This window comes from Cervus elaphus, chromosome 15 (genome assembly GCF_910594005.1).
Source record: "Cervus elaphus chromosome 15, mCerEla1.1, whole genome shotgun sequence".
NCBI lineage: Eukaryota > Metazoa > Chordata > Mammalia > Artiodactyla > Cervidae > Cervus > Cervus elaphus.
Window position 1 is genome coordinate 44,045,564 of NC_057829.1, and position 26,181 is coordinate 44,071,744.

The window sequence follows — 26,181 nt, forward strand, 5'->3', positions numbered from 1 at the left end:
CCTTGTTGAATTCTTCATACCCAAGTGCAGGGCACCCCAAGAGAAGCTTGAATGGCTCCGAGCAGACCTCAGACCTCACTTGTGCGACTGTGCTTTAGATCTGACCCAAGACCTCCCTTTGCCCAGCTCCCCCCATCCCATGAGTCACCCACCACCTATCAGGAAGGGCAGCTGCTGAGCCTGGAAACCCCGGCTTCCAGCTTCCCAGCGCTGCAGGATGTGTTCTATGACAGGACGCTCCATTCAGGGCCTCACCCACACTGCCATGTGTGCCATTTATAGCAACAATCCACTTCTCCTTTTTACAGTTGGGTTTGTTTATGGAATGATGTCATCAGGGGAAGGAGATCTTTTTTTCCTGAGGTCAGTACAATACATACTTGGACAAAAGGCTAGGACAAAAGGCTAAGTGCTGGGAATCAGGAGCTGTGAGAGTTCTCTGGGACCCATCACACCTGCTCCAGGGCACACCGCGACCTAGCTGGCTTAAGTGACTTGGCAGTAGGGGACATGACATTCCCATGAAACAATGAACCGACCTTGGGTAGAAACCTTATAGAAAATTGACTTGTTAAAGACAAATTTAGCATCACTCTCCAAATATTCATGCAATTTGTGAGAATGAATTGACAGTGACCGTGTGATGGGAAAAATACAAGCTTTGTGGTCATGAACTGAAATGTTATTTGGGGCAAGACAATTGTCCTCCTGAGCCTGTTTCTCCATCAGGACACCGGCACAGCCCCACCTGTATACCAGGGCTGTGCATGCATGCCAAGTCGTTTAGTTGTGTCTGACTCTTTGCAACCCCTTTGACTGTAGCCCCCCAGGCTTCTCTGTCCATGGGATTTCCCAGGCAAGAATACTGGAGTGGGCTGCCAAGCTCTCCTTCAGGGGATATTCCTGACCCAGGGATCCAGCCTGCGTCTCTTACGTCTTCTGCATTGGCAGGTGGATTCTTTACCATTAGCACCACCTGGGAAGCCCACCAGGGTTTGCTGAGGGTGAATTCAGGGATGACCCTCGAGGGGCCCCCACTCCAGAAGGTCCAATGACTGCATGGTGCTTGGGGCTAGTTCCCTATGCCTCAGCTTCAGGGCCCAGGGGAGAGGCCAGACTGGGACTTCACCTTGTGGTTGTAAAAGTGCCCATTGATGGAGAAGCGGTGTCGCCGGATCCTCTGGGCCTCACCAGGCGCTCGGCTCCTGGGCCGCCTCTGGATCACACAGGCTGCGTCACTCTTGGTCCGCATCAGCTGTGGGATCTCCTCGTCATCCTCCACTGGCTCTGTGGCGAGAAATGGACAAGGGGGTCAGGCTCAGGGCAGGGGTGTGCCGCAGTGACAGAACAGCCTCCATGGTGGTGCTGCGTGTGACGTGTGGCTCCCTGGCATGCTGGGATGCAGGAGACAGCAGTGTGAACGCTGTCCCTGGGATGGAGGCTGGGGTCCAGCCAGTGTGATACCCATTTTGCAGACAGGAAAGGTGACCCCAGACAGGATAACCTGTGTCACCACGCCACATGGCCATAGCCTCTGGGCCTCCAACTCCAGGAACCCAGAGCAGGACTTTGACAGCCCCAGCCCTGCCCTCTGGGACAAGCCCTTCACTGAGTCCAAAAGGAGGGTGCAGAGAGGACAGACACCCACGTATGGATCCTGGCAGGTGGGGAAGAGGTCCCAGAGGCCTGCAGGGCCAGGTGAGAGCCATGTTCTCTGCAGACGTTCTCCTTTTCAGAAGGCAGCACGTTGTAGGGACTCAGACAACCACATCACCTCTGGAAGCCTCCACCTCCTTGTCCTTGGGTGAGAAGTCAATAAGAATGCCGTGGGCTGAGGAGAGATTTAGCAGGGGCTGGAGAAAGCAATGGCACCCCACTCCAGTACTCTTGCCTGGAAAAATCCCATGGATAGGGGAGCCTGGTGGGCTGTAGTCCATGGGGTCACTGGGAGTCGGACAGGACTGAGCGACTTCACTTTCACTTTTCACTTGCATGCATTGGAGAAGGAAATGGCTACCCACTCCAGTGTTCTTGCCTGGAGAATCCCAGGGATGGGGGAGCCTGGTGGGCTGCCGTCTATGGGGTCACATAGAGTCGGACACGACTGAAGCGACTTAGTAGCAGCAGCAGCAGGGCTTCCCTAGTGGCTCACTGGTAAAGAATCTGCCTGCAGTGCAGGAGATGTGGGTTTCAGTCCTGGGTCAGGAAGAGCCCTTGGAGAAGGGAATGACAATCCACTCCAGAATTCCACGGACAGAGGAGCCTGGCGGGCTACAGTCCATAGTGTCACAGAGTCAAACACGACCAAAGCAACTTAGCACACACGCTCTTGAAGGCACACAAAGCCACTCTTTGCTACTCCACAAAGCTGATCTCCAGAGATGGCGGTCATGAGCCAGCCCCACCACCACCTCAGAGAAGTGAGACTGGGTCCTGGGCTGCTCGAGGCCCCACTGACCTGAGCTGTCTCTGGAACTCTCCTCCCGGGGCCCAGCCTGAGTGCTGGGTTCCTGGGCAGTGACTCTGCCATCTTGAACAGGTAGCTCCTTCCTGAAAAGAGACAATCATGGTGCTCAGAGGGCTGCTGGCAGAGAAAGGGAGCTCAGACCAAAGAAAAGGAGGCCAGCTACCTCTGTGGGCCAGACACAGGCCAGAAGCAGGACAGGCTGAGTTGAGGCCAGGATTTCACACATAGTTAATGTAAAAGATAAAAAGAAAAGCAAAAGATTGCCAGTGTCTGCAGGAAGGAGAGGGAGTCTGCCCTGCAGACCTGAGTGGCCTGTCCTAGGCCCTGGGGTAGGACAGAGGAACACACACAGTAATCATGCTGGGCGCCAGGCCGAGGCGGTTGGCTTCTGGGGCCATGTGCAGAGTGGGCTCTCTGGCCTGCCCTCTGGCCTGGGGGAGTAGGGCAGCAGCATCCTTGAGTGGTCTAACCTCCAGGCCTCTGAGAAAGGTGGACTCCAAGCCAGGGTGGCCAGGGCTGGACTGGAGGAGGGATGGGCGTAATGGGAAGTAGCCACACCGAGAAAGGGAACGTGGGAAGAGTAGACAGAGGAGCCAGCACTGAGGGGCCTCTGAGGGTCCTTGTCTGAGACTGCTCGTGTGACCACTTTTACCCTCCTTTCTAAGGAGCCCATCCAAACGCGAAGCTCTAAGGCTCAAAATCCACTCTGAGTAACTGGGGACACCTGGAGATGCACCAGGGGCGTCAACATGCAAAGGGCCATGAGAGCAGCAACTTTACTGAATTTTTGAAGGGGAAATGTTTTGAATTTCTGACTCTTAGAAGGATTTATTATGTATAGAAGCAAGCGTAACTCAGCAGCTTACTGCCCGTCTTTGGGTGTGAAGTGGGAAGAGGCAAATGTCTGTTAAGACAGGTAGAAAACCATTTTATCCTAATCAAAATGTTCTTAATATATTCAAATAAATCTAATATAAATAAATTCTGATAAATTTGTAAAAATAAATTCAGATATTGAAATAAAAGCAGAGCCGTTGGAGGCTAAACTTGTGTGTTTTAGGATAGAACAGGAGATGCTGAGAGGCTTGGCTTGCAGGCAGTGTTGGGGGTCCTCTTTCTCTTACAGACAAGGAATGTTTGAGAAGCACAAGTGGAGGGGAGGGCAGCCTGGATTGCTCTCCAGGAGCGAGGGTGACTTGGTTGTCATGGAGAAGAACCACTTGGGGATGAGGCTTCAGGTTGGCAGCTGAGGTCCTGGGCTGAGGCAGTCAAGCGGTGACAGGAGTGACCGGGTTGAGGGTCACTCCCACCTCCCGCCCCAAACAGAAATGGGGCTTCCACTCAGAGGCAGAGATCAACCTCCTGGCCCCACACACTCCAAGCAGCACTTTCAGGTTGTCATGGAGACCAGCTGGCCCCGCCCCACCCAGCAGGGCACTCACGAATGGCAGCTGGACTGTCCGGTTGTCCAGGAGAGGTGCACGCGTTCCCTGTCGTCCTGTATCTGGAGCCGGATGGGCCGCTTCAGTCCCCAGGAGATGTTGAGGAGCCCCTCGATGATCAGAGCCCCTTCTTCCTGTGGGGACCCACACACTCAGCCTGTCCTCTCAGAGCAGCCGCACTCAGGGGTCACTGACCACCCTCACACCCCCCTCAGAAGTCAGCCCCGGCCCAGGGGACTCCCCAGTGCACTCAGGCCCCCACATGCAGCCTCTCATCCCTGGGGTCCTGTCTTCCTCTAGGGGAAGGCCCATGGATTTCTCTGTGCTCCAAGGCACAAGGCCCGGGCTGGAGAGGAAGCCTGAGGCATGCCCTTCCACCGCTCGGGCGCAGGGGCTGGGACAGGGTGCTGAGTCAGGAGTCCCACAGGAACGCAGCTGTTGTCCGGCAGGCACGTCCACACAGGGCAAGGAAGCATGCTCCAGGGAAGCACAGCTGGGCAGACACCGGTGCAACACAGGGCGGCTCTCCGCCCAGCGCCGCGCCTGCTCAGGGGGCCCACGGTCACCTGGCCCTTCTGGGAATGTGCCAAGGGCGCTGGATCCCATGCCCACTAGAACTGAGTGGGACTAGCATGGTCTCCATCCCCAGATTTCCAAGCTGGCCTCTTTCCTGAGGGCCAGTCTTGCCTTCCTCACCACCTGGGATATGGCCTGTCCCACATCCCACCAGTGGCACACACACTCAGAGTGTCTACAACAGCTCCTAGCCTGCTTCCCTGACCAGCCCTAATTCTCCAAGGTCTGCAGATGGCATGGTCACTCACCTGCTGCCAAACCCTGAGGTCCTAATCAACAGAGTCCTCCAGAAGCACTCTCAGCCAGCTCCTACTTGCTCCCCTTGGGTCCTTGATTCTGTTTCTTGACCTATTTCAGGTTTCTGTCTGCACACAACCACCTCCAACTTCCCTGTGCCAAGCTAATCAAGCCCACGCGTGCTCCTGGCCAGGCTGCTTTGTCTGTACCCTCAGAGCATCTGCCAGAAACCTTCTCTGCCTCACCCTTCAGCAGAGTCAGGTCTCCCCAGCCACACGCTCCTAATCTGCTCTGATACTGGTCTTTCGGCAATGAACTTAAAACATCATTCTCCCAGTGCTATCTCAAGCACCATTCTATTATAGATTCATCAAAGCCATTTCTTTCTCCTTGTTAGCACTGAAAACTGTGAGAACAGGGACCTTGTGGAAGTCTCATATCCCTGGCAACACTTATAGGGGTGTCCTGCAGTATTGATTTCATGGCTAGTTCATAATAGTTTAAAAACACCCTGCCATCCACAAAGAAAATAGTTCTCTTCTGTTCAAGGTTATCAAAAATACACATAGCTTTCTGGAATGGCCTTGCACCATCTGCTAAAAGGAAAACGGGTAACAACAACAACAAAAGAAATACCCAGAGTCATTGATAACCACTGATGCTACACAGGCACAAATAAGTAACTATCTTTGTAAAGACTAGATGGATTCAACGAGTTAAAGGTCTCGTGAGGATAATAAGAAAACCCAAAGTGGGTGGTGAAGGAGGCCCCACTCCTCTGATGTGGGTTTCCTCTGATAAGATCAGAGAAAGCTGCAGGCCAAGAGGGTGTTCCCTCCATCCACGGTGGGGGAGCTCAGACTGGGGGCACCCCCGCTGTCTTTTCAGGGACACCAGACATGAGTCGCATGAGGCAGCTGGTCCCCAGCATGGCTTAGCCCTGACCTCAGAGGCAGCAGCTCTGCCCCAACCCCTCGCTTCCCCAGAGCAAGCCCCGCCTCTTTCTTCACGGTAGGGTCCCCAGAGCCGTCTTTGAAGGCCTGGCTTCAGCATGTCCAGCCTCATGGACCCCACCTCAGCCTTGCCCCAGAGCATCAGCAGGTCTGCGGCTGTTTTTTTTCATGTTCCTCCACCCAGAGTCCACTGTGGGGCGGGTATCAATGGATAATCATGTCTGCAAGTGGACATGAGATGTTCCTGGTGGAGCAGAGGCTCTCTCCAGCAATGTGTCAACATCTGACAGTGGTGTCTGAAGCCAAGTCTGAAAACCAAGACCTGAACCGCATTTTGGGTGAAGGACGTAACGACTCATTCATTGCTACGTTCTCTGTACCTAGAATAGTCACTGGTGCAGAGGAGTACTAGTTAGATACCCAGAAACAAATACACAAGCCAGTTCTTATCTGATAGCTCCTCCTCTGTGAAGCGGCAAGACCAGGACCCCTCAGGCTGCCTCTGGTCCCGAGGACCAGAGGAAGGTGGGCATAGCCCAAGTCTCAGCAAGCCCAGGAAGCCCGGCCTTGGCCACCTCCAGGCTGAGTTCTGCATTGCTGTGTCTGATGGGGTCCCTTGCAGGTGCAGGCTGGGGGCTCAGCCAGAGTCAGCACTGGGCCAGAGTGACGTGGGATGTCGGTGTGCTGGTGTAAGATGTATCGAAGGATGCTTCCAGGCAGAGATGGCAGAGTCTAGGGCTGCTGTGGAAGTCCATTGGAGGCCCCTGCCCCTCCCAGTGCCCTGAGATGGCCAGGAGCTGTGGCTACCCCACCCCTGCCCTGCGGAGTAAACATTCCCAGAACCTCCCAGGAGTGCAAACACTTGCTTCTAGCTGGCAGCTGGGCCAGACCTCGCCCGCCAAGCTGTTTTCCTCTGAGAGCCTTCCTGAGTGCTGCTATTTTTGGCCCCGTGTGACAGTAATTGATTGCTGGTGGAAAGGTATAAAAGCAGTGGCCAGGCCCCAAGGTTTGCCAGACAGCTCAGGGAGGCTTTCACTCTGGATAGCAGCACAGTGGACAGAGGCCTGGCGCATCGTCCTTGCTGTCCCTCTCGCAGCAATCTGGCTCCGGACACCGGCTCCAACTCCTCGACCCTGAGCCCTTGGCCCTGAGTTTCCTGGGCGCTTCCTGAGGACTTCCTTCCTCATCCATCTCCCCTGCTACCCCCAGACTTTCTCAGCTACAGGTAAGGGAGGGCCACTGCTCTCTGGTTTGAGGTAAAACAAAAATGCATTGGGTATGTTTGAGGGCAGTTCTCAGCCTGGGACATGCCCTGCCTCACTGCGGGTTAAAGACCGGGATGCAGCTAACAGTGGTGACGACAGCTGCAGAGGGGCTTTATATTCATAGCGGCGTTGCCCCTGAGGGAAAAGTTCCATATGTTTTCCTGACACCCTTGAGAGGTGTATTTATAACCCTATTTTATGAAGAAGTGGAGGCTTGGAGAGGTGACTTTTCCAAAGAACCTTGGTCTTTAAACCCAGGTTTGGTTTTAAACCCAGGTTTCCTCGGACTCCCGTCCATGAAGCTGGGCTCTCTGATCTGTACAGGTTCTTGAACCACAGTAATATTAAGAGTCTTAAGTGGTGTTAGCAGAAAGAGCCCAGGAGTTTGAGCCTGGTCTTGGACCTGCAGACTTTAAAGTGCTCTCAGGCTTCTGATTCTCCCAGGGGACCTCAGATGGGGGAGGGGACACAGGAGGGGTGTCAGGATGGCCAGCAGTCCCTTACCTCGAGTCCTCTGTCAACCAACAGGTCGCTGCCTCCCTGTCACCGGCAGCTATGAGGTCCCGGCTTTTGCTTTCTGTGGCCCTCCTGCCCACAATTCGGGAGACCTCGGAGGAGATGCTACCCGGAGGGGCTGGAGAGGAACCCCCCGCCTCCCCCAGCCTGGATGACTACGTGAGGTCCATCTGTCAGCTGGCACAGCCTACCTCAGTGCTGGATGAGGCTGCAGCGAGGGTGCGACCCAGCAGACCCCACCGGCCAGCCCGTCCCTGTGCGAAGAGCTGCCCCACTGGGTCTCTACAGGACATCACCACTCGCTTCAGTGGCCAGCAGCCCTCCCTGCCTGGGACTGGCACTGTGGACCCCCTGGACTGGCTCTTTGGGGAGTCTCAGGAGAAGCAGCCAAGTAGAAGGGATGTGCCAAGGAGGACTGGACCCTCCGCTGATCCCTGGGCTTCTCGCAGACAGATGGACAGTGGCAAGGCCCCAGCGACCCCCAGAGGGAGGCTGAGTGATGCCAAGGCTCCAGGGCACTCCCTGCAGAGAACGTCGAGGGACTGGCACCAGCGCTCCCAGGCTTCTGGGCAGCCTGGGCAGGATGCGGGCTCCCCGACAAGCCCCCGCCCCAGCAGCATCCTCAGAACTCTCTATTTGCACCTCCCGGTGATCCATGAACTCTGACACCTCCCCAATAAAGACTTCTGTAAATAGCACACAGGTCTGCATCTCCTCCACACCTCCCCTTCCTATCCACCCCCCCCTCCCCACAATCCAGGTGGGCACTGCTCTGGTAGGTCTCTGGGAGGGAACCACCTCTCTGCAGGGGCTTTCTGCTTTGGCAAGTCCTAGTGAGACCCCTTCTTTGAATAACAGCCTATCCCACTTGTGGTTCTCCTAACTGGCAGATCACCTTTGGCAAGTTATTTAACATGTCTGTTCCTCAGTTTTCTCCTGAGTAAGCTGTGATTAATGAGACCTGCCTCCTAGGTTGTGCTAAAACTCGCACGCATTTGGGGGAGCAGGTTACAAGCCCACACGTGGAGCAGCTGTTGCCTCTCTGGTGGCCTCACAGGTGGGGAAACAAGCAAGTTTGGGGGAGAAGAGAAACGAAGGCCTCGCCCCCAGTGGTTTCAGAGCCCAGCCCTGGGCACTCCGAAGTCCCCCCACGGGGCCCACGAGCAAACACAGGGGCTCCGCAAATGCAGTTGCTGTGCTTCAGTGGGTCTGTCCCTGGGGCTTCCCAGGTGCCTCAGAGGTCCCACCGCGCAAGTCCTGCTGTGGCCTCAGGAGCATTCCCCCACGCTGATGGCCAAGACAAAACCTGCACGCCAGACCATATGGTTCTGTCTCCACTCATTCCCACCCCCCACCACCTCACCCGGGGGGCCTCTCATCCATGGGGTGAACGGCAGGGTTTAGATGCCCCGCTCTTGGGTACATTCAGGGACCACAGCCTCATTCCACATGTCCATGGGTGCCCCCACCCTGGGTCCCCACAGCCTGGCAAACCCAGTTCCCAGAGGGGTCTGGCAAGCAAGGGGGTGAGGATGAGGAGTAGGGGAGGGGGCAGACTGCATTCCTCAGGGAGGAGGTAGGGCATCAGAGCACTGAGAAGACACAGGCCTGAGACCTGCTGCTGGGTTCTCTTGGGCCTGGCCAGGGCTGGCTGCCCTCATCAGGGTGGGAAGGACAGAGGAGCAAAGGATAGAGCTGGGACCACGGGAGGGCTCACGGCCTGCTTCAGTTTCCCCTACCTCCTTGCTCTGTGGACTAGCAAATTACTTTCCCTCCCTCCCTCCCTCTCTTTTGCCCTTTCTTTCCTTCAACTTTAAAATATTTACAAAAATCACTTTGGATGTTTACGGTGCTTATCAGTCCTCTTTAATGTGTGTCCTCTGAGGAGGCAGAATGTAAACCATACATTAAAAAAAATTATTAGAATGATGATAATTTTAAATTTTAAAAGAAAACATTTCAGACAAGTGGTTAGTTTCCTGATCTGTAAAATGGGGACAGCAAGGCCCATCCTTCACATTCTACAGTGATTGGGGAAACAGTACAAGTGAATTTAGAGATGGAATTATGAACACTGTATACAAATTCCCAGCCGTCACTACCTGCTGTGCCTCTACTTGGCTCAAACCTCTGGGTTCCTGACCTTCTGCAGCAAATATGTGTGGAACAGGCATTGGTTGGAACATCCTTAGGAGGTGACGAGGAGGGCTGACCTACTGGGTGGGTGTGTGGCTGGTGATGGGAAGTGCTGAGCTCACTGGGCCAGCCTTACAGCGAAGCAGCGGAAACTAGGATGATGTTGCTAATCCCGCAAGCTCAGAAATCACACTGCTGCATTTTGGGAGATCAGACAGGGCCAAGGAGAGCCCTGGGCTCTGGACTTCTCTATTTCCTGGATGTAAAAGAAACTAATGGCACCTTCAGAAGGTATCCCCTAAAAAGAAAACAGAAAAGAATAAAGGTCGGAGGGAAGTGGTCTCCAGCGGTGTCCCAAGCGCCTGAGGACAGGAAAGCCTAACAGAAAGTGCTCGTGGTGCGGCCCTAGTGAGCAGCCTCATTCTTCTCCCACCCACCGCTGACAGGGAAGGGAACCAAACGCCCCTCCCACCTGGAGAGGCAGGCTGGAAAGCACTCAGCAACTCCCAGGGAACACGGGTGATCTGTCAACGCCTGTCATTCCTGCCTTCAGGCCTTAGGGGAAGGGGGATCATTCTAAGAGGGAAGGGGACCCCTGGTGGAGGAAGATCCTTCCCATTCTGAAGCACGCTGCAGTGGCTCAGGGGCTGAGGTCCTACACTGGGTGTGATATGCGCTCAGGCCACCAGGGGGAGCTCTGTGTCCATTTAGAGCTGAGCGCTGGGCAAGGTGGGAGGCTGGCTTTGGAAGCTGGCCGCACACCATACCCAGTGACCCCAGGGCCCTAAAGCCTCTAGCTCATAATGTCAGCAGTGATATAGTTGCCCACTGGCATTTCCTGGGGGTCCATTATTCTCTAGAGGCACCAACCAGCCTGGTTAAAATGTTTTGCTATTTTTCCAAAAGGCTCAGATTGCTCCTGGTCATTCACACTTTTCATTGTAAAACAAGCAGAATTATCCTATCCTAAAGGCAAGGTTTTCAATGAAGGAAGCTAGTGCTTCAGCCTATTGAGCTGGGAATCCTATGCTCCTAGCCGTTTAGAAGCTGGGGGAAAGTTCACAGGGAGACTCTTGCTCCAGGTGCGGCCCCTGCCCATTGACACATTTCATCTCTCCAAGTTCAGGGGACTGCAGATGAGACAGTGGAAGAGAAGGTCCCCCAACTGTAGCAGCCAGGCTGAGGTTGCTCCATGGGTACCCGATGCTGAGCGCCCTGTGGGGATAGAGCCTGGGGAACAGCTCTCTGAGTCTCTAAGATCTGGTGAGTCATCCTCAATAGAGACCTCCAAAGCCCTCCAGAGCTTAATGCTGACCATGCTATCACTGTATTAAACACTTCTCTGCTCAGGTCTTGGAGCCACACCAGCATCTTTGACTTACTTCAGTGTCATCTTGGACCAGAGACTTGAAGAGTCTCGGTTTCCTTGTTGGAAAATGGCCCCTCCTCCCTCTTCAAGTTCTAGGACTACAACGAATAGAGTTGAGGCCAAGCTCCTCCTGTCTGTCCTGCCCTTGGGGTCTGCAGGGCCAGGAGAGGCCAGTCTCAGGTGGCCCTGTAGCAAGTTCTGAGGACAGCGAGTCTCTGAGGCCCAGAAGGTCCCAGGTGAGCCATCTGAGGAACTGCAGAGGCCCCGACACTGGGTGGTGGGTGAGTCACTCTGAGACGTGGTGCTCTAGGAACCAGTCATGCATTTCAGTATTAGAACTCCCTGCCTCCCAAGCCAGTGACCTGTCTCGATGGTGGCGGTTACCTCCAAAGACATACACTCCCTCAGGCTGGCACACCTGGATGGTTAAAGCTGCAGAAGTTTCGTGAAAAGTACTTTCCAGCTCCAAGGAGATCAAGTCAGACCCCCGCACCTGCTTTAGGGTTAGAAAAATGAAAATCTCTGCCTGTGGGATGTTAACTTCCTGCCTCTGGGGAACGTCAGGAGCTCCTCTTCCTGACGCAGGGTCCTCTAGTCCTCCACGGGGACTGTCCCATCACACAAACAGGGTTGGGGCTTCCCAGTCCCTCTTCCCACTCAGCTGTTCCTACAGAGGGGAATGTTCTGGGGAATCCCAAGTGCCAAGATCAAGCTCTTAGATTAGCTGTTTTCAAACTTGGCCATCACCAGAATTCCCTGGAGGACTTGTCAAAACAGCTGGGAGGGTGAAAGAGTTTCTGATTCAGCAGGCCCGAGAAAAGGAGGGTGGAAAGAGTCTGCTGGCCCTTCTCAGACACTGATGGGCTGCAGAAAGTCCAAGAGCCAATACAATCTCAACCTTGTGTTCAGTCTCTCTGTCATGTCCAACTCTTTGTGACTGTGGACTATGGCCCGCCATGTAACTCCTCTGTCCATGGCATTTTTCAGGTGTGAATGCTGGAGTGGATTGCCACTTCCTTGTCCAGGGGATCTCAACCGTGGTAAGCCCCCAAATAAAGCTTAATCATGATCATGATAAGACTTCCCATTTGGCCTTTCAAATTATCCCAATATCCTGACCAGGGCTCCCCTGTGAAAGATCTGGAAGTTCTGGATTGTGATAAGACCACCTCTACTTAATCTGCCTGGTAAGCGGTTCCCTGAGCCTTGGCCATGCTGGTCACTCCCTGGAGTCCAGCTGGTGCCCATGGGCTGTGTTCAGCTTACAGATGTGCTTTGTTTACCTCACATAGTGTTTCGAGTTTTGGAAATTCCACATGAAATTCCAGATATCTAGCTTCTTTTGAAAAATCAGGAAGGGTTTGGGTGTCCCAGTCTCATAACTCCATGCAGCCACCCTGGGTTGGATCTGACAGGCAGCGGTGGCCTGCCAGTGGACTGATGGCCTCTTCGATGTCCTCTCTCCCCACACCCACCCTGCCTTTCACATTTGGACCTGCCTGGCCCTGTGAGCATCATCTGGGGAGATCTCCTCTACTGCAAGGCTCTCCTCTTGGTTGAAAAGCAGAGTGGCTCTGCTTTTATTCCTGGATTGCTGTGAACTTGGGCAAACCAGCGCCCTGTGATGGAGGATGGGCTGAGGAAGGACTGGGCTGGGTAGAATCTCAAAGATTTCAAACACCAGAATCCTGACCTTCACTGAGACAAAACTCCCAGGAGGAAGGAGAAGACCCACGTTGTGAAATACATTGGCTCTGCATTCTTTCGGGGCTGGTCCGACCCTCAGCACACTTGCAGGGACCTCAAAGGAGATAATTTGGTCCCCAACTCAGAGAATGGGAGACCTCACAATTCATTATCCTTACTGGACACTTAAAGTGAAGGAAATATTCTTTCACTTGGTTAAAAGGTATAAAGAATTACCCTTGGTTAACAGATATAAAGCAGTTGCCAAGAAAAAGACTTGCCAAAGTCTTTTTGGCAAGCCAGGATACATGGTGACCTTATGAAAAAGAAGATAAATGGGCCTTACCTCTCTGTGTCTCAGCTGAAAACTTCTGCCCTCATGGTAGCAGTTGTAGGTTTTCAGCAGGCTTAAGAGCTCTGATCTAAAAAGGTAAAGACACACATGTGATCTTGGAATGTGATCGGGCCTTAGATAAGGCATTTGGCTTTGGTGGCCTCAGTTTCCTCATTTGTAAAATGGGCATAATGTACACACTTTGCCAACAGTATACATTCCATGGAGAGGCTAGACTTTGCCATCAGACACATGCCTTTTAATCTTCTAGGGAGTTTCACATACCAGCACTCCTGGAAAGCCTGAGGTGGGGCTGAGAAGGAAGCAAAACTCACAGAGGGGCCCAGGTCACATTGTGGTACTTCGAGGGTATTTGCACAATTTCACTGTTATAGATAAGAGTTCCTGACAATCTTGCTATACTTTACTTCTGAGTCACCTCCTCAGAATAAATCACTTGGACTTGGATAATTGGCAGCTTGCTTTTTTCCGCCATATGACTTCCTATAAGGGTCTGGGGTGGCTGCTATGGGAGTCCCACCAGAGATGTCTGTCTCTTCCTCCTCCTGACTACTTTCTGAATGTTCTCAAGGGATGAGGGTGACAGCTCCAAGAGTGAGATCCTGAAGGCCCCAGGAAGGCTACTGTATCCAAACGCTTTCTCCCCAGAACAAAGGGAAAGCACAGCTTATGTCTTGGCTGAGGTGTGGCAGAGAGAAAATGACTCCGGTTTGCCGCACCCAAGCTGGGCTCTGCAGGCAGTGCAGTGCAGTAGACACGAAATGAAAGCTACACACATGATTTTAAATTGTCCGGTAGCCATATCGGGCTTCCCTGGTGGTCAAGTGGTAAAGAATCTGCCTGCCTGCCTGCATGCAGGAGATGTGCAGGAGACCCGGGTTCAATCCCTGGCTTGGGGAGACCCGCTGGAGAAGAAAATGGCAACCCACTCCAGTATTCTTGCCTGGGAAATCCCATGGACAGAGGAGTCTGGTCAGCTATAGTCCATGGGGTCTCAAAAGAGTTGGACACAACTCAGGGACTAAATCACCACAGTAGTCATATTACCAAGGACAATAAAATAGGGGAAATTATTTTTAATAACACATTTTATTGAACCCAACATATGTAAAATATTATCATGTAATCTATGTAAAAACTATTAATGAGACTTTGTTCATTGTTTTTATTTGTAAGAAATGTTTGCCATCTGGAGCTTCTTTTATATTCACTACACCTGTTCAGCCACAGGCTAGGTGGTTGGCAGCCACAGGTGGCTGGTGGCTCCCTGTTGGAGAGAGAGGCTCTAGAACCTCTCAGGCAGTGCTTTCACCCACACTCAAGCAATCTAGGGCCTGGATGAGCAAAACACGTTCTGGTGCTCTGGTGTGCAGCCCTGTGTGACGACGATAACTGGCAAGGTTTTACAACTTAATGGCGTTAACAATGCAGGATTCAATATTGCATGTTCGTTGTGCTTCTAAGGGTGTAAACACTGAATATAATTTTGTTAGGATGTATATATAGCACATACTTAATAGGATATATATATATACATGCATAACATATAAGTGGGCTTTCCAGGTGGCACTAGTGGTGAAGAACCCGCCTGTCAAGGCAGGAGATGTAAGAGATGGGGTTCGATCTCTGACTGAAGCGACTTAGAATGCATGCAACATATAATTCATCACATTAGGGTTATTATTATGACTTTTCCAAAATGACATTTAATACTGTTACATTGTTCTTATTAACAAATCTAAATAAGGAAAATGATCTTGTAGGCAGCACTGTTTTATTCAGGGTGTCCAGTAGGAGGATCCTAGGGGCCAGGTCCTCAGTAAAAGCTAATGCATTTTAAGGAGACTTGGTTTGCTTTCAGGACAACAGACAGGAGCTGCCCAAATTTAGAAAATATTTGGACTCAGGACTCGAAAAGCAAGATAAAATGAAAAAAAAAAAAAGATTTTTTCTTTAGTTCAGCGGTGAACTTGGAAAAGTTTCCCAAACAGTTTTTCTTTTTTTTATCATGAGACAGGCAGGGAGTAAATAAAATAAAAAGAAGCAGAAGTAAATCATAATGTGAATAAAATATACTTTTTCAATAAAAACTCAACACCAGTTTTGAGGGTTCTTTCCATGAACTGTTTAACACAATAAGAGTTTAGGATTGCTCTAGTTTTTAAATAAATTAAATGCCACCTCTGCAGAGTCACAGTAGGCAGTCACACTTTCCTGCTTTCCTGGGCCCTAGGAGGTGGGGGTCAAATGCATACCTTGATCCTTGATCTCCAAAGAGGAAGACTTCAAAAAGAAGTGCCCCCATCACTGTCCCTGGGGCAGGCCCATCATCATACGTATTAGAAGTGCCCAGAATCCTTTCCCACAAAGGCTGCCCCCGGCAGGGGCTTGGCCCTGGGGATGGCAGGCCTGGAGGCCCCTCTCTGCGCACAGTGACTTACCTCAGAATGGACTTGCTGTCGCTGATAGGCACATGAGAACTGGGGGGACAATCTTCCTTCATCTTCTCCTTTTGTCTGCAGACTTGGAAGTTACCTGCTAGGTAGAGAAGGAAGGGCCCACAGACAAGTAAGCCAGGAGGAGCAACAGCCAGTGTGGGGCCAGAGCTTTGCTGTAGAGGCCTGAGACCACGTCCCTACTCCTACTTCACCTCAGCCCCCATCCCCAGGCACGGAGTGGCTGAAGTGTCAGACCCAGAGGACTTAACGGGACCCCGCACCCACATGTGCCAGCCCAGGCAGGGCAAGATCAGAACTACCGATCAGCCCCCTCCCCCACACCTCTTCACAATCCCTAGGAACCAGATCAATCTCCTAAGTGTTTCAGGTTATATTCTCTTTTCCTTTTAAGGACACCTTGAATGATGTCTTCTACCTCGATGGCTCCCTCAAACCTCTAAGTCACCCCGAGCCTTTCTTGTCCATCCCTAAGGATCCTGGGGTGGTTGTCCCATTGCTGCCTTTGAGTCAGCACACCTGGGCCAGCCCTCTTAGTGACAGGCTGATTGGTACCATATTCACTACATGCTGGAGGCTATTGAGCGTATTCTATGAATTATTTATTCCTGACAGTATTATTATGAGGTAAGGACCATCGTATACCCATTTCACGGATGGGAAAACAGGGACAGAAGTTATGTAGCTTCACCTAAGATTCTTAGTGAGTAAATGGCCAAGTCACTGATCACAAGCATCTAGCGCCTCGATTCTGGTCTTTTAGCCCCTTCTCTATACTGATCTTGACAGTGACTTAAACCCTCAGACCCTTCATTTTCTCTTTGGTGCATGAAGTAACTTCTGACCTATAGGGTTGTTCATAGACTCATCCATGAAACTGTCTCTTCTCATTCACAACCTGGAAATGTTTGTGGAGCTTCCCAAGCCCTCTGGGGTTCCTTTCACAGAGGGTAAACCTGCTAGAGCTTTCTCTATCCTGTTGGCATCCTGTGCATAGATTCCTGCTCTTTTCTGTCTCTGCATCATTCTGGCCAAGTGCTCTTTTATCAATGCCCCCTGTGCTTTGGGCTCTAAGCCAGCTTCACACACACACACACACACACATGCTGTAACCTCGATTGTGCTTCTGTACTACTTCTCCCAAGTTGCAGCTAGGAATGAGGGGTTTAGTGACCCTGGGAGATGGCACAGACCTGGGAGGGCACACAGCATGTCTTTCACATCATGGAGCTCCTTCGGCTTCTTCACACACACAGACAAAACCCAACATCTGTTCACACAAGCCTGGTTCAGCCACATCTTCCTGACCTGTGTGCGTGCCAGTGCTGCTGTGGGGCCAAGATCCCGTTCAGCTGCTGTCTCATGGAGGACCTCACTGCACAGTGCCCTGGGCGCTGACCCCAACTAGCCCAGCACACTGTCTCCCTGCTGGCTTGATCCTCCCACAAATAAGAGCTAGCCTTCTTGTGGCCCCATCAGCCCTGAGCATCGATGCTGGAGGCAGGGGACACACAGTAGGCATGGAGAAGGAGAATGATTTGAGGGTGGTGAGCTTCCCAGTGACATCAAAATCATCCCCTAAACCCCTCCCCCTGCCTTGGTCTAAAGTACGGCAAACTGGCCCGCAGACGGGGCAGGCTCCCAGCTGTGACTGGCAGCTGGCCCTGCCTCCGTAGGGCACAGGGCATTGGCACCATAGGGGCCTGGAGCTGAGGGCCTCCAGCGGCATTCTCCTTGGCCTATTTCAAAACAGGGTTTCAGTTCCTCAGCACTTCAGACCTCCTGTGGAAAAAGTGATCTGCCAGGTTCTCTCTCCGGGTACTTCCTTAAATGCTACCAACACAGAAGCTGGCTTCAGCCCAGGGCAAGGCTGAGTCTCTCAGTCAACCCTGTTTCTGCGGGGTCAGTGACCCAACCCTCTTGTTTTAAGCAAGCTCATAATGGGAAGGGCCGGATTTACCCAGAAATAACCCGAGGAGTTTTTTCTTCCTCATGCCTTGCTCTGCAGCAAGTTTCTCTCACTCCTCCCCACTTCCTGCTCTTGCTCCAGCCTGCCTGAGCTGCTCTCAGGTCCCCTAATGGGTCCGAGGCTTTGTCCTCCCTTTGGGCTTTTATGGCCATTCTGTCTCAGAATCCAGCATCATCCTCATCCTAGATGCTACCCTTAGCTGCCCAGGAAGCCCTTCCCAGATCAGGCCCCTCCTCCAGCCGTCAGCTCCTCTCTGGCCCAGCACTCGTGCCCCGCTCTCCTCCGCAAGACCTGCCTCTTGCTTTAACTCTCCCAGGAGGGCAGGAGCCTGGTGTGGCAGAGATGTTGCTTTTATGCCCCACCGCTTGTTTCCAGTACAGATCACAAAAACTGGATGCTGCAGGAGATCCATAAATGGCTGTTAAATTATTGAATGAGTACAGAAAGCCTCATGAGGTTCCCCCAAAGTCAACTTTCCCAGAGTTGTGTATACACAGCCGGAATAAATCATGTAAAGTCTCTAGGGGCCAGGGATGTGACTTGGCTGAGGGACATTGGTCAATGGAGCCTATGGGGGCTTGGGGACACATTCTTCTTCCGGCAGGGCAGCTTTTCTGGTGTTTCATGAGAAGCCAGAAATCTGGATTTTTACAGACCATAGTTCACGTTTAAAGTTGGGTGACCGTGGTGGAGACAATTACTGCCCCCGGGATGACCACGTGATAGCTCCCACTCCCCAGCCCCTTGCAGCCATGGGGCCGTGTGACTGGCGCTGCAAATAGAAGTGTTGTGAGTCACTGCCGGGCCAGCGCATCTGGGCCAGCGTGTGACCCTGCAGCTCTCCTGCCTCCTGCCATGGTGACCCAGAAAGCCACATAACCCAGTTAGTATAGCTTCTTGATGGTCAGCCTGGGTCCCAGAGTATCTCGGGGGACCAGAGGCCTCTGCCAATCCACAACAGATGTGGATGGGGGAAGAGAAATAAACCTCTCTGTTTCAGGGATTTGTTACTGCAGGGTAATCTAGTTTATTCTAATGCAGTAAATAATTCAATTAAATTGAATATACATGTCAATGTATGGCAAAAACCACTACAATATTGTAAAGTAATTAGCCTCTAATTAAAATAAATAAATTAATTAAAAATGAATATATACATATATTTTAACTTCCCGGGTGGTGCTACTGGTAAAGAACCAGGCTGCCAATGCAGGAGACACAAGAGATGCGAGTTTGATCCCTGGGTTGGGAAGATCCCCTGGAGGAGGGCATGGCAACCCACTCCAGTATTCTTGCCTGGAGAATCCCCATGGATAGAGGAACCTGGTTGGCTACAGTCCATAGGGTTGCAAAGAGTTAGACATGACTGAAGCAACTTAGCACACATGCATGTATACATATATGTAAAACTTGCAGATACATGACAGTTTATAACACTTCGTGCTTTCATTCTCCCATAGCATGTGAGGAATATGCCCATTTTGCTCTATTTAGTAGGGACACTTACAAGTGGAATTCTCTTCTAAAAGAATTATCTTATAAACAGTGATTAGTTATTAATAGAAGATGCTTCTTAAAGTGTTCTGGGCTGGGAGCTGCTAAAAACCCATATAGCTTCAGTTGCATGATTTTTCCTCTCTGGGTCTTGATTTTTCCATCTGTACAATGAGAATATTGATTTCCATTGAGTTAGAAATTTTCTTAGCTGTGGAACTCTTCATTCAAATGGAATATTTATGCAGATTAGATTAACGGGGTGGGGGTGTTCTGGCTGAAGGTGACGTGGGTGGTGGGGAGCCTCCATCTATGGCGTTGTCCACGTGTATGCTCATGGCTAAGTCGTGTCCGACTCTTTGGGACCTTCAGGGACTGTAGACCACTGAGATCTTCTGTCCATGAGATGCTCCAGGCATGAATACTGGAGTGGGTTGCCTTGCCCTCCTCCAGGGGGTCTTCCATCTCTGGATATTACTGTGTTGCGTGACAAAGGAGATGCTGTCTTCACTGGGCTTCTGGAATACACTTTACCCTAGAGAGCCTGCTTATTTAAAGGACACAATCAACAAACTGAGGGTTTCCAGCTGGAGTTGGGTGACATCAGCTGGGGTTGGCAGCTCAGAGGGAATCAGGAGGAAAGGGCAGAAGGATCCTAGATGACATAGAACGAAGTGAAAGGAGAGGGTGGCTTGTTGAGTAAATAGCATCTGTGTCAGGGAAAGAGAATGGAGGACACCATCCCAAGTGAGGGGAGGAGGGAAGTGAGGAAGGCTGGGGAAGCAACAAAGCTGCTTCCAAACTGCCGGGCGAGACCTGAGCCTTACAGGGTAGGAAGCTCTACCCCAGGGAAAAACAATCTTCTCTTCTTTGAGAGAACCATATACTGCTGGGTCCTCTGACATCCATCATGTATATGGCCTGAAGCCAGTCTCATGGTCTCTGATTCTTACATGTCTCATCCCCCGACTCCCAAGTTGGCAACTCTGTCATCTCCTTGCATTCCAGACCTGAGCTCTGGGGTCACTTTCAGAATTCCACTCCAAATGTCGATACCACGTTTGTGCCTCATTTACCCAACTGGAGGTTGAGACAGTTTTCATTCCCAGTGTCTTGTCCAATTCGCAAGTGAGCTGCATGGGTACCTAAGAGGCATCCTATAGATAACTTGAATAAGAGCTTTGAGAGAGAACAGGACACATACCCAGGAAGAAAGCCAATGGAGATGTCTCTTTATTTGGAACATGTTCCTGAAACCTCCCCTTAAACGCTCACTCTCCTCATGCATTGGGCAGGACTTAATGAATCTCCAATGGAATGTTTTTCTACCTTTTATAAAAAGCATGATCTTATCTTTAAATAAAACCCTAGGAGAAGCCTAATACACAAAGGGATTAAAGCGGGCCGCTCTGGTCGAGGATGGAGTCGGGGAGAGGATGGGCTGGCCCACCACCCTGGCGCAGTCTGCAAAGTGCAGAGTGACAGATGCAGCTGGTCAGGCCAAATCTCTGTGGCTCTGGGGAGTCCAGCTTTCTTTGTCCTGGCTGGCTCCCCTCCCCCAGGCCCCAGGGCACACAGAACGGGCCTCCACTCTTGCTTCCCTGGCTGGAGGAGGCTCCGTCCCCAATCCAAGGACTCAGGCTGCAGCCAGGGTTCCCTGTCCCCAGAGGAAGGGCCCCAGGGCAGCAAGCCAGCCATGGTTACCTGTCCCAGTGAACAGGCAGTGAATTGTTTTCGCTTTGCACTTCAGTGGTTGCTCTGCCAGCCGTGAGGAGGGGCCGTGAGGACAGTGGGCCGGCTGCCTGCCCTCCCCATTGTCCCTGGCCTTTCATTTGGGACAAAGGACACTGAAGGTTTTCAGCTGCCTGGTTTGGACCACTTTCCTCTTTGGGGGTTGTGGAGCCGGTTATCACGAGGGAAGGCAGATGGCTCTTCAGGCCATCACCATAGCCCACTTCCTATGGGCCAAGGTCTGAAGCAGAAAAAGAAGGCTAATGCAGTGGTGTTTTCCTGAGGCTAAACCCACTACATTTGAAAGCCTTTTATTTCAAGATGATGTGCTGCCCACAATGCCCCCTCTTTCATAAACTTGTGGCAACAACAGATCGTCATTGTTGTCCTCACTTGGCAGAATGGAAAATGTTATCAGTGTCCAAATTAAAATGTTCTGAGGATGTTTGTGAAATCCAAATGTTTGGTAACCTCTGTTCTTACATCTTATAAAATTATGACTCTGATGTTCCTCTTTGTGGGTGTGCTCAGTCGTGTTTGACTCTTTGCAACTCCATGGACTGTAGCCTACCAGGTTCCTCTGTCCATGGAGTTTTCCAGGCAAGAATACAGGAGCGGGAAGGCAGGACGAGCCAAAGAAAAAGGACAGGGCATGAGGGGCACGGCTGGGAGCCTCTGCGCCCAGGCTGCTCAGACCAGAAGGAGGAAGGAGGTCCTCAGGAAGACAGCAGGTGCTGGGACACTGCCATGCATTCCTGGGAAGCCCGAGTCCCGTGTTCTGCAGCCCAAGGCTACAACTTTCGATCACCAGCCAGGGCCAGCAGGAAGGTGGCAGGGAAAACAATGAACCTTTAAAAGGGCCCTTGAGATCACCTGTTAGCCAGCAAATGGCAGGAAGTTGGCCAAGGAAGAAGCTGTAGTGCCTGCTGGTACCAGCTGCCCCTGATAGGGGGTCTGGCCAGACACAGGCCACTCCCAAGCAACAGATTTTTGCCAAGAGAGCCAGCTGCTGGGATGCGGGTGGTGAGCGGGAACACAGCAGCTGCAGCTCCCATCCCCTTCCACACGGCTGTCTTGGCTCTTCCTCTCTCCTCCATCCTCACCCCCAGCCTGGGCTTGACCACACCCTCCCCGCCCCAAGCCTGGTGGCCGGGAAGCCCAGGGGGACATTGTGCAGTCCAATTGGAGTCGAACAGAGCAGGAGCGGCCAGCACAGGGCCACTAGCACCTCTACTCAGCGCCTTCTCCTGGTCCATCCTCTGACCCTGGCTCACCTTTACTGTATCCTCTCATCCTCCAAATCTTGGGCTTCCCCCAGCTCTCTCCCTCAGACCATCCCAACACCCAGGCCTCCGTGACACCATTGCCCTTCCTCTGAAGAGCCGAACCCTCTGCACTTAGGCAGCTTGGCCCTCCTCATAAGCTTTCTGGTAGCTCCCACCTACAGGTGGTACTACACCCGGACTCCTGCAGCCAGATCTCTGGTTTCTGTCCTTGCTTTCAAAACATGGCAACCTGGGGCAAGAGAGCACTTCCAATCCTCCTGCTCCCTCTCACACATACATACTCCCTGGCCAAAGTCCTTACACACACCTCTTCCTCCTCAAACTGGACCCACCCCTGGCCTATGGAAGAAGAGATTTAAGGAAACAGGAGGACTTCCCAGGTGGCGTTAGTGGTAAAGAACCTGCCTGCCAATGCAGGAGACATGAGAATTCAATCCCTAGGTAGGGAAGATCCCCTGAAGGAGGAAGGAGGAAATGGCAGCCCACTCTAGTATTCTAGCCTGGAGAATCCCATGGACAGAGGAGCCTGGTGGGCTACAGTCCATATCGTCACAAAGGGTCAGACACAACTGAGCACGCACTCACAGAAACAGGAATCCTTGCAGCCGTGCTTTTTGGGCCAAATAGCTCCTCAGAATGATCACTGACCAATATCCCGCTGGCCTGGGGTTAGAGGGGCAGGCCCTCCTATTACAAGTGCTGTGGGGCAGCACTGATGCTCTCTGGCCCTGCCCCCACCCCCGGCTCCCTGGTGCGCCCTCCGCCCGCAGCCAGCGCTACACACTGCACCACACCTGCCTACCGCATGCAGCTGCTGACGGCGGCTTCCTGCAAGACACGGTTCAGCTCAGAGCCATGGGTCATGGAGCCCTTTGGAGTCTCTTGAAACTTAACACACTCTCTCCAGAAAAATGCCCATGTGTGTGTGAGTGTGCACACACGCACACACGAGATTTGCATACCATTGCAGGGGATCAGTAAACCCTTACCCATGTGCCCCTGGATCCCTAGGTCCCATGTTAAGAACTTCTTCCGAAATGTGTCACAACAAGAGAGAGGAGACAAGGGGGCATCCCAGAGAGAAGGCAGGTGTGAGCTTTGCTGGGGCATCAGCTTGGTACATGATTTCAGCATGCTGCTGCATCTCTTGGGCCTTAGCTTAGCTAGGATTGTAGCCAGGCAGCTGGAAAAGAGTGTCTTTAGGTCTCTTCCCAGCTCTGCAGCTATGGGGCTGTATGACACCTTCACTTGTACCCCCCAAGTTCAGGCAAGGCTGTTGCTGTTGTTCTTAATTGGGTCACTAAGGTTGTGTTCAACTCTTTTGTGAACTCATAGATTATAGCCCACCATGCTCCTCTGTTCATGGGATTTTCCAGGCAAGAACACTGGACTGGGTTGCCATTTCGTCCTCCAGGGATTTTCCCAACCTAGGGATCGAACCAGCGTCTCTAAAACCACAGGCATATTCTTTATCACTGAGCCACCTGGGAAGCCCAAGGTAAGGGGAAGAGGCTCCAAATCTCTTTCAGCAGTGCATCCTGGGGAAGGAGGTCAGAAGCCAAAAAAGGGAGGGAACCAACTGCAAGTTCCCCTTTAATAAGAGTGAGAAATCTGCCGAAGCTTCGGGAAGTGGAGCCACTTCCTATTTGATTTTGATTTACTTTAAAACAATTTGAAAATGTTTTCTTCAGTGTCCTCTGTGACAGGATAACCACCAGCCTTTGCAAGGATCTGGATTTAGAGCTCGGCTCTGGGGTTCTGATGCTGAAGCTGAAACTCCAATACTTTGGCCACTTGATGAGAAAGAACTGACTCATTTGAACAGACCCTGATGCTGGGAATAATTGAAGGCGGGAGGAGAAGGGGACGACAGAGGATGAGATAGTTGGATGGCATCACCGACTCAATGGACATGAGTTTGAATAAGCTCTGGGAGTTGGTGACGGACAAGGAAGCCTGGTGTACTGCTGTCCATGGGGTCACAAAGAGTTGAACATGCTGAACGATTGAACTGAACTGAACTGGGATTCTGTAGCTGTGTGACCTTAGGCAAATCCCTTTCCTTCTCTGACCTTCAGATTCCTCAGCTGAATCACTGACTGCTGTGAAGGTGAATGAGGGAACAGGTAAGATGGGCTTCATATGGGCTTCACCCATGATAAACAGAAGTTCCCAGTAGAAGTCTGAATGGGAGTCCAGGGCTCCAGAGGGACAGCGAGGCTCTGATATGGGAACATAGGACTCAGAGAGGATGACGGTCCTCAGCAGGAGCGTCTATGAGCCACAGTATTTAGCTGAACTCACTCTCAAAACAGGGCCCAGTCCAGAGTGCTTTCTGGTAGCTCCCATAGTCAGAGCCTCCCCTTTGAGCCTCTGCATTTATAGAACTTGAACTGTAACACATGCCTGAGTTCTGTTCATATTCTGTTGTTACGGGTCATTGTCCAGCTGACCCTGACCCTGGGGGACTCTGGACCTTCACTCTGTTCTCCAGGCCACCTGATGGAGTCTCATGGTGGAAATACAGCTCCATCCCCCTCACCCCCTAGTCCCCCACCCCCTCACCTCCCCTCATTGCCCCTCCCCCCCAACCCTTGCTTCCACACTGACACTTTAATCTGTGGTCTCAATCTTACTTTCCCTGCAAAGTCTTGAACCACCAGCACTGTGCAGAGAGGGGATAATGACAAAAACTAATGAAAATGTACTGACAGCGGTGAAACACACCCCATAACAACTTCCGGCCAGCAATTTTTTGACCTAGGGCTAAGGCATTCATCTTCTCTTTTCTTCTTTCCCCTTCCTCCCCTCTCCCTCCCATCCCCCACCTTCCTCCCTCCTCTCCTTAGCACCTCCCACCCTGCTGGCATCAGCTCAGCAATTACTCAAGGGAGTTGGAGGCAGGCTGATCGGCATTTTAGTTGTTGTTATTGTTTACTCATGGCTTCTGCCAACAAATCTTGATCTTGCTGTGAGCAGTTAAACTACAGAGAAGCCTGTGAGGGTCCTTCTTGCAAGTGCAAGCGCACAGCTTTGGAGTCCAACTTGTTTTTCAGTCACTAAGTCAAGTCCCACTCTGCAACCCCATGGACTGCAGCATGCCAGACTTCCCTGTCCTTCACCATTTCTGGGCTCAAATTCCAGAATCCCAGCCCTCACCTGTTATGACCCTACTTAATTCCTCTGTGAAGTGGGGTTATTAAAGCTTTTTCAGTGTTTTAAGAAAACACTGTCACTGGCCTGGCACTGATCCTGGTGCAAGAGATCACACACAGCCCTCCCCCAGGGCTGTTGCAGATTAATAAAACAAAGGCATCTGTCCAGAGTGGGAAGTGCAGGACAGAGTCAGGAGCACGGGGCAAACAGGGTGGCTGAACTCAGTGGGGGAAATGAAAGAAATCTGGCATAATAAGCCCTGGCTAAAAATCCTGACCCTACCCCTGACTCATCTCGGTAAAACCAGACAACACTGTAACTTTTCAAACTTCAGTTTTCTCATCTGAAGATGGGGACACTGAAAGTATCAAGGCTGTGAGAAGTGTGAGAAGCATATTGTGCTAAAACTATTAGCACAGGTCTGACAACAAGGCAAATCCTCTGTAAATAGCGATTGTGAGGCCCTGATGCTGCTATTCTCTCGGTGTTCATGGTCTTCCATCCATGAAATCTGAGGGTTGTGCCAGAGGCACTTCAAGCCTCTCCCCCCCATTCTAAGATCAATGCTGCTAGGATATCGGCCAAGATAAGAGACAAGGTGGGCAAAGATGTAGCCGGCGGCCACGCGCGCACCTGCTTTGCTCAGGTTTTAGCTCGTTAAGTGTCCTCTCATTGGAGCAGGTGCCTGGCGCAGTGCCCACTCTCAGCGGTGGGCCCGAGGCCCAGAAAGTGCCAGGCTGGCAGAGGGAGGGGACTTAGCACGAGGCAGCCAAGGGGCACAAGTGCCTAGACTCCAGAGCCCCTGGCTGGGCCAGGTCCTGGGCTCGCGCGGTGGAAGGAGATCGGAGCTCCGCGGGCGCCCGGTGCATCACTCACCGACCACTCATCGCGCAGTGCAGAACCCGCTGCCGGTGCCTTGCCCTCGCAGTCACCCGAGATGCCTCCGCAGCGCCTACTGCCCGGTCCTCCAGGACTTGGAGGGTCAGGCCCGCCCCTCCCCGCCCCTCGCCTCGCTCCAGCCAATGGCAAAGCCTCATTACTCCCTCTTCGCCCCGCCCCCCGCCTCTTCCCGCCCCTCCCCGCCTCT

The 26,181-nt window shown here is 52.1% G+C and overlaps 2 protein-coding genes across 6 annotated transcripts in view; one reads left to right on the forward strand and one right to left on the reverse strand.

Annotated features, from left to right (window-relative positions):
- The window catches only part of RASSF4 (Ras association domain family member 4), a 34,577-nt gene extending 8,484 nt beyond the window's left edge, over positions 1 to 26,093 (reverse strand). For 3 of the 4 annotated variants that reach the window (XM_043924999.1, XM_043924996.1, XM_043924998.1), the window contains exons 1-6: positions 25,971 to 26,093; positions 15,444 to 15,540; positions 12,994 to 13,069; positions 3,910 to 4,043; positions 2,459 to 2,550; positions 1,130 to 1,287 (exon numbers count right to left, since the gene is read on the reverse strand). In XM_043924999.1, the coding sequence (XP_043780934.1) occupies positions 1,130 to 1,287; positions 2,459 to 2,550; positions 3,910 to 4,043; positions 12,994 to 13,069; positions 15,444 to 15,505 (522 nt within the window). In that variant the 5' untranslated portion in view covers positions 15,506 to 15,540; positions 25,971 to 26,093. The remainder of the gene's footprint in view (positions 1 to 1,129; positions 1,288 to 2,458; positions 2,551 to 3,909; positions 4,044 to 12,993; positions 13,070 to 15,443; positions 15,541 to 25,970) is intronic. The other variant, XM_043924997.1, reaches the window with a different exon arrangement.
- DEPP1 (DEPP1 autophagy regulator) lies at positions 6,599 to 8,154 on the forward strand. 2 transcript variants are annotated; one of them, XM_043925004.1, is made up of 2 exons: positions 6,599 to 6,900; positions 7,469 to 8,154. In XM_043925004.1, the coding sequence occupies exon 2, from the start codon at positions 7,496 to 7,498 to the stop codon at positions 8,120 to 8,122; it is 627 nt and encodes a 208-aa protein (XP_043780939.1). In that variant the 5' UTR covers positions 6,599 to 6,900; positions 7,469 to 7,495; the 3' UTR covers positions 8,123 to 8,154. The 2 variants fall into 2 exon arrangements, with proteins under 2 accessions (XP_043780939.1, XP_043780940.1); XM_043925005.1 differs by having other exon boundaries at positions 6,698 to 6,900; positions 7,466 to 8,154.
- Positions 26,094 to 26,181: the final 88 nt, after the last annotated feature.

What these genes read in the sequence shown, in the direction of transcription:
- DEPP1 (XM_043925004.1), top strand. Translation starts at nt 7,496, where the DNA reads ATGAGGTCCCGGCTTTTGCTTTCTGTGGCCCTCCTGCCCACAATTCGG.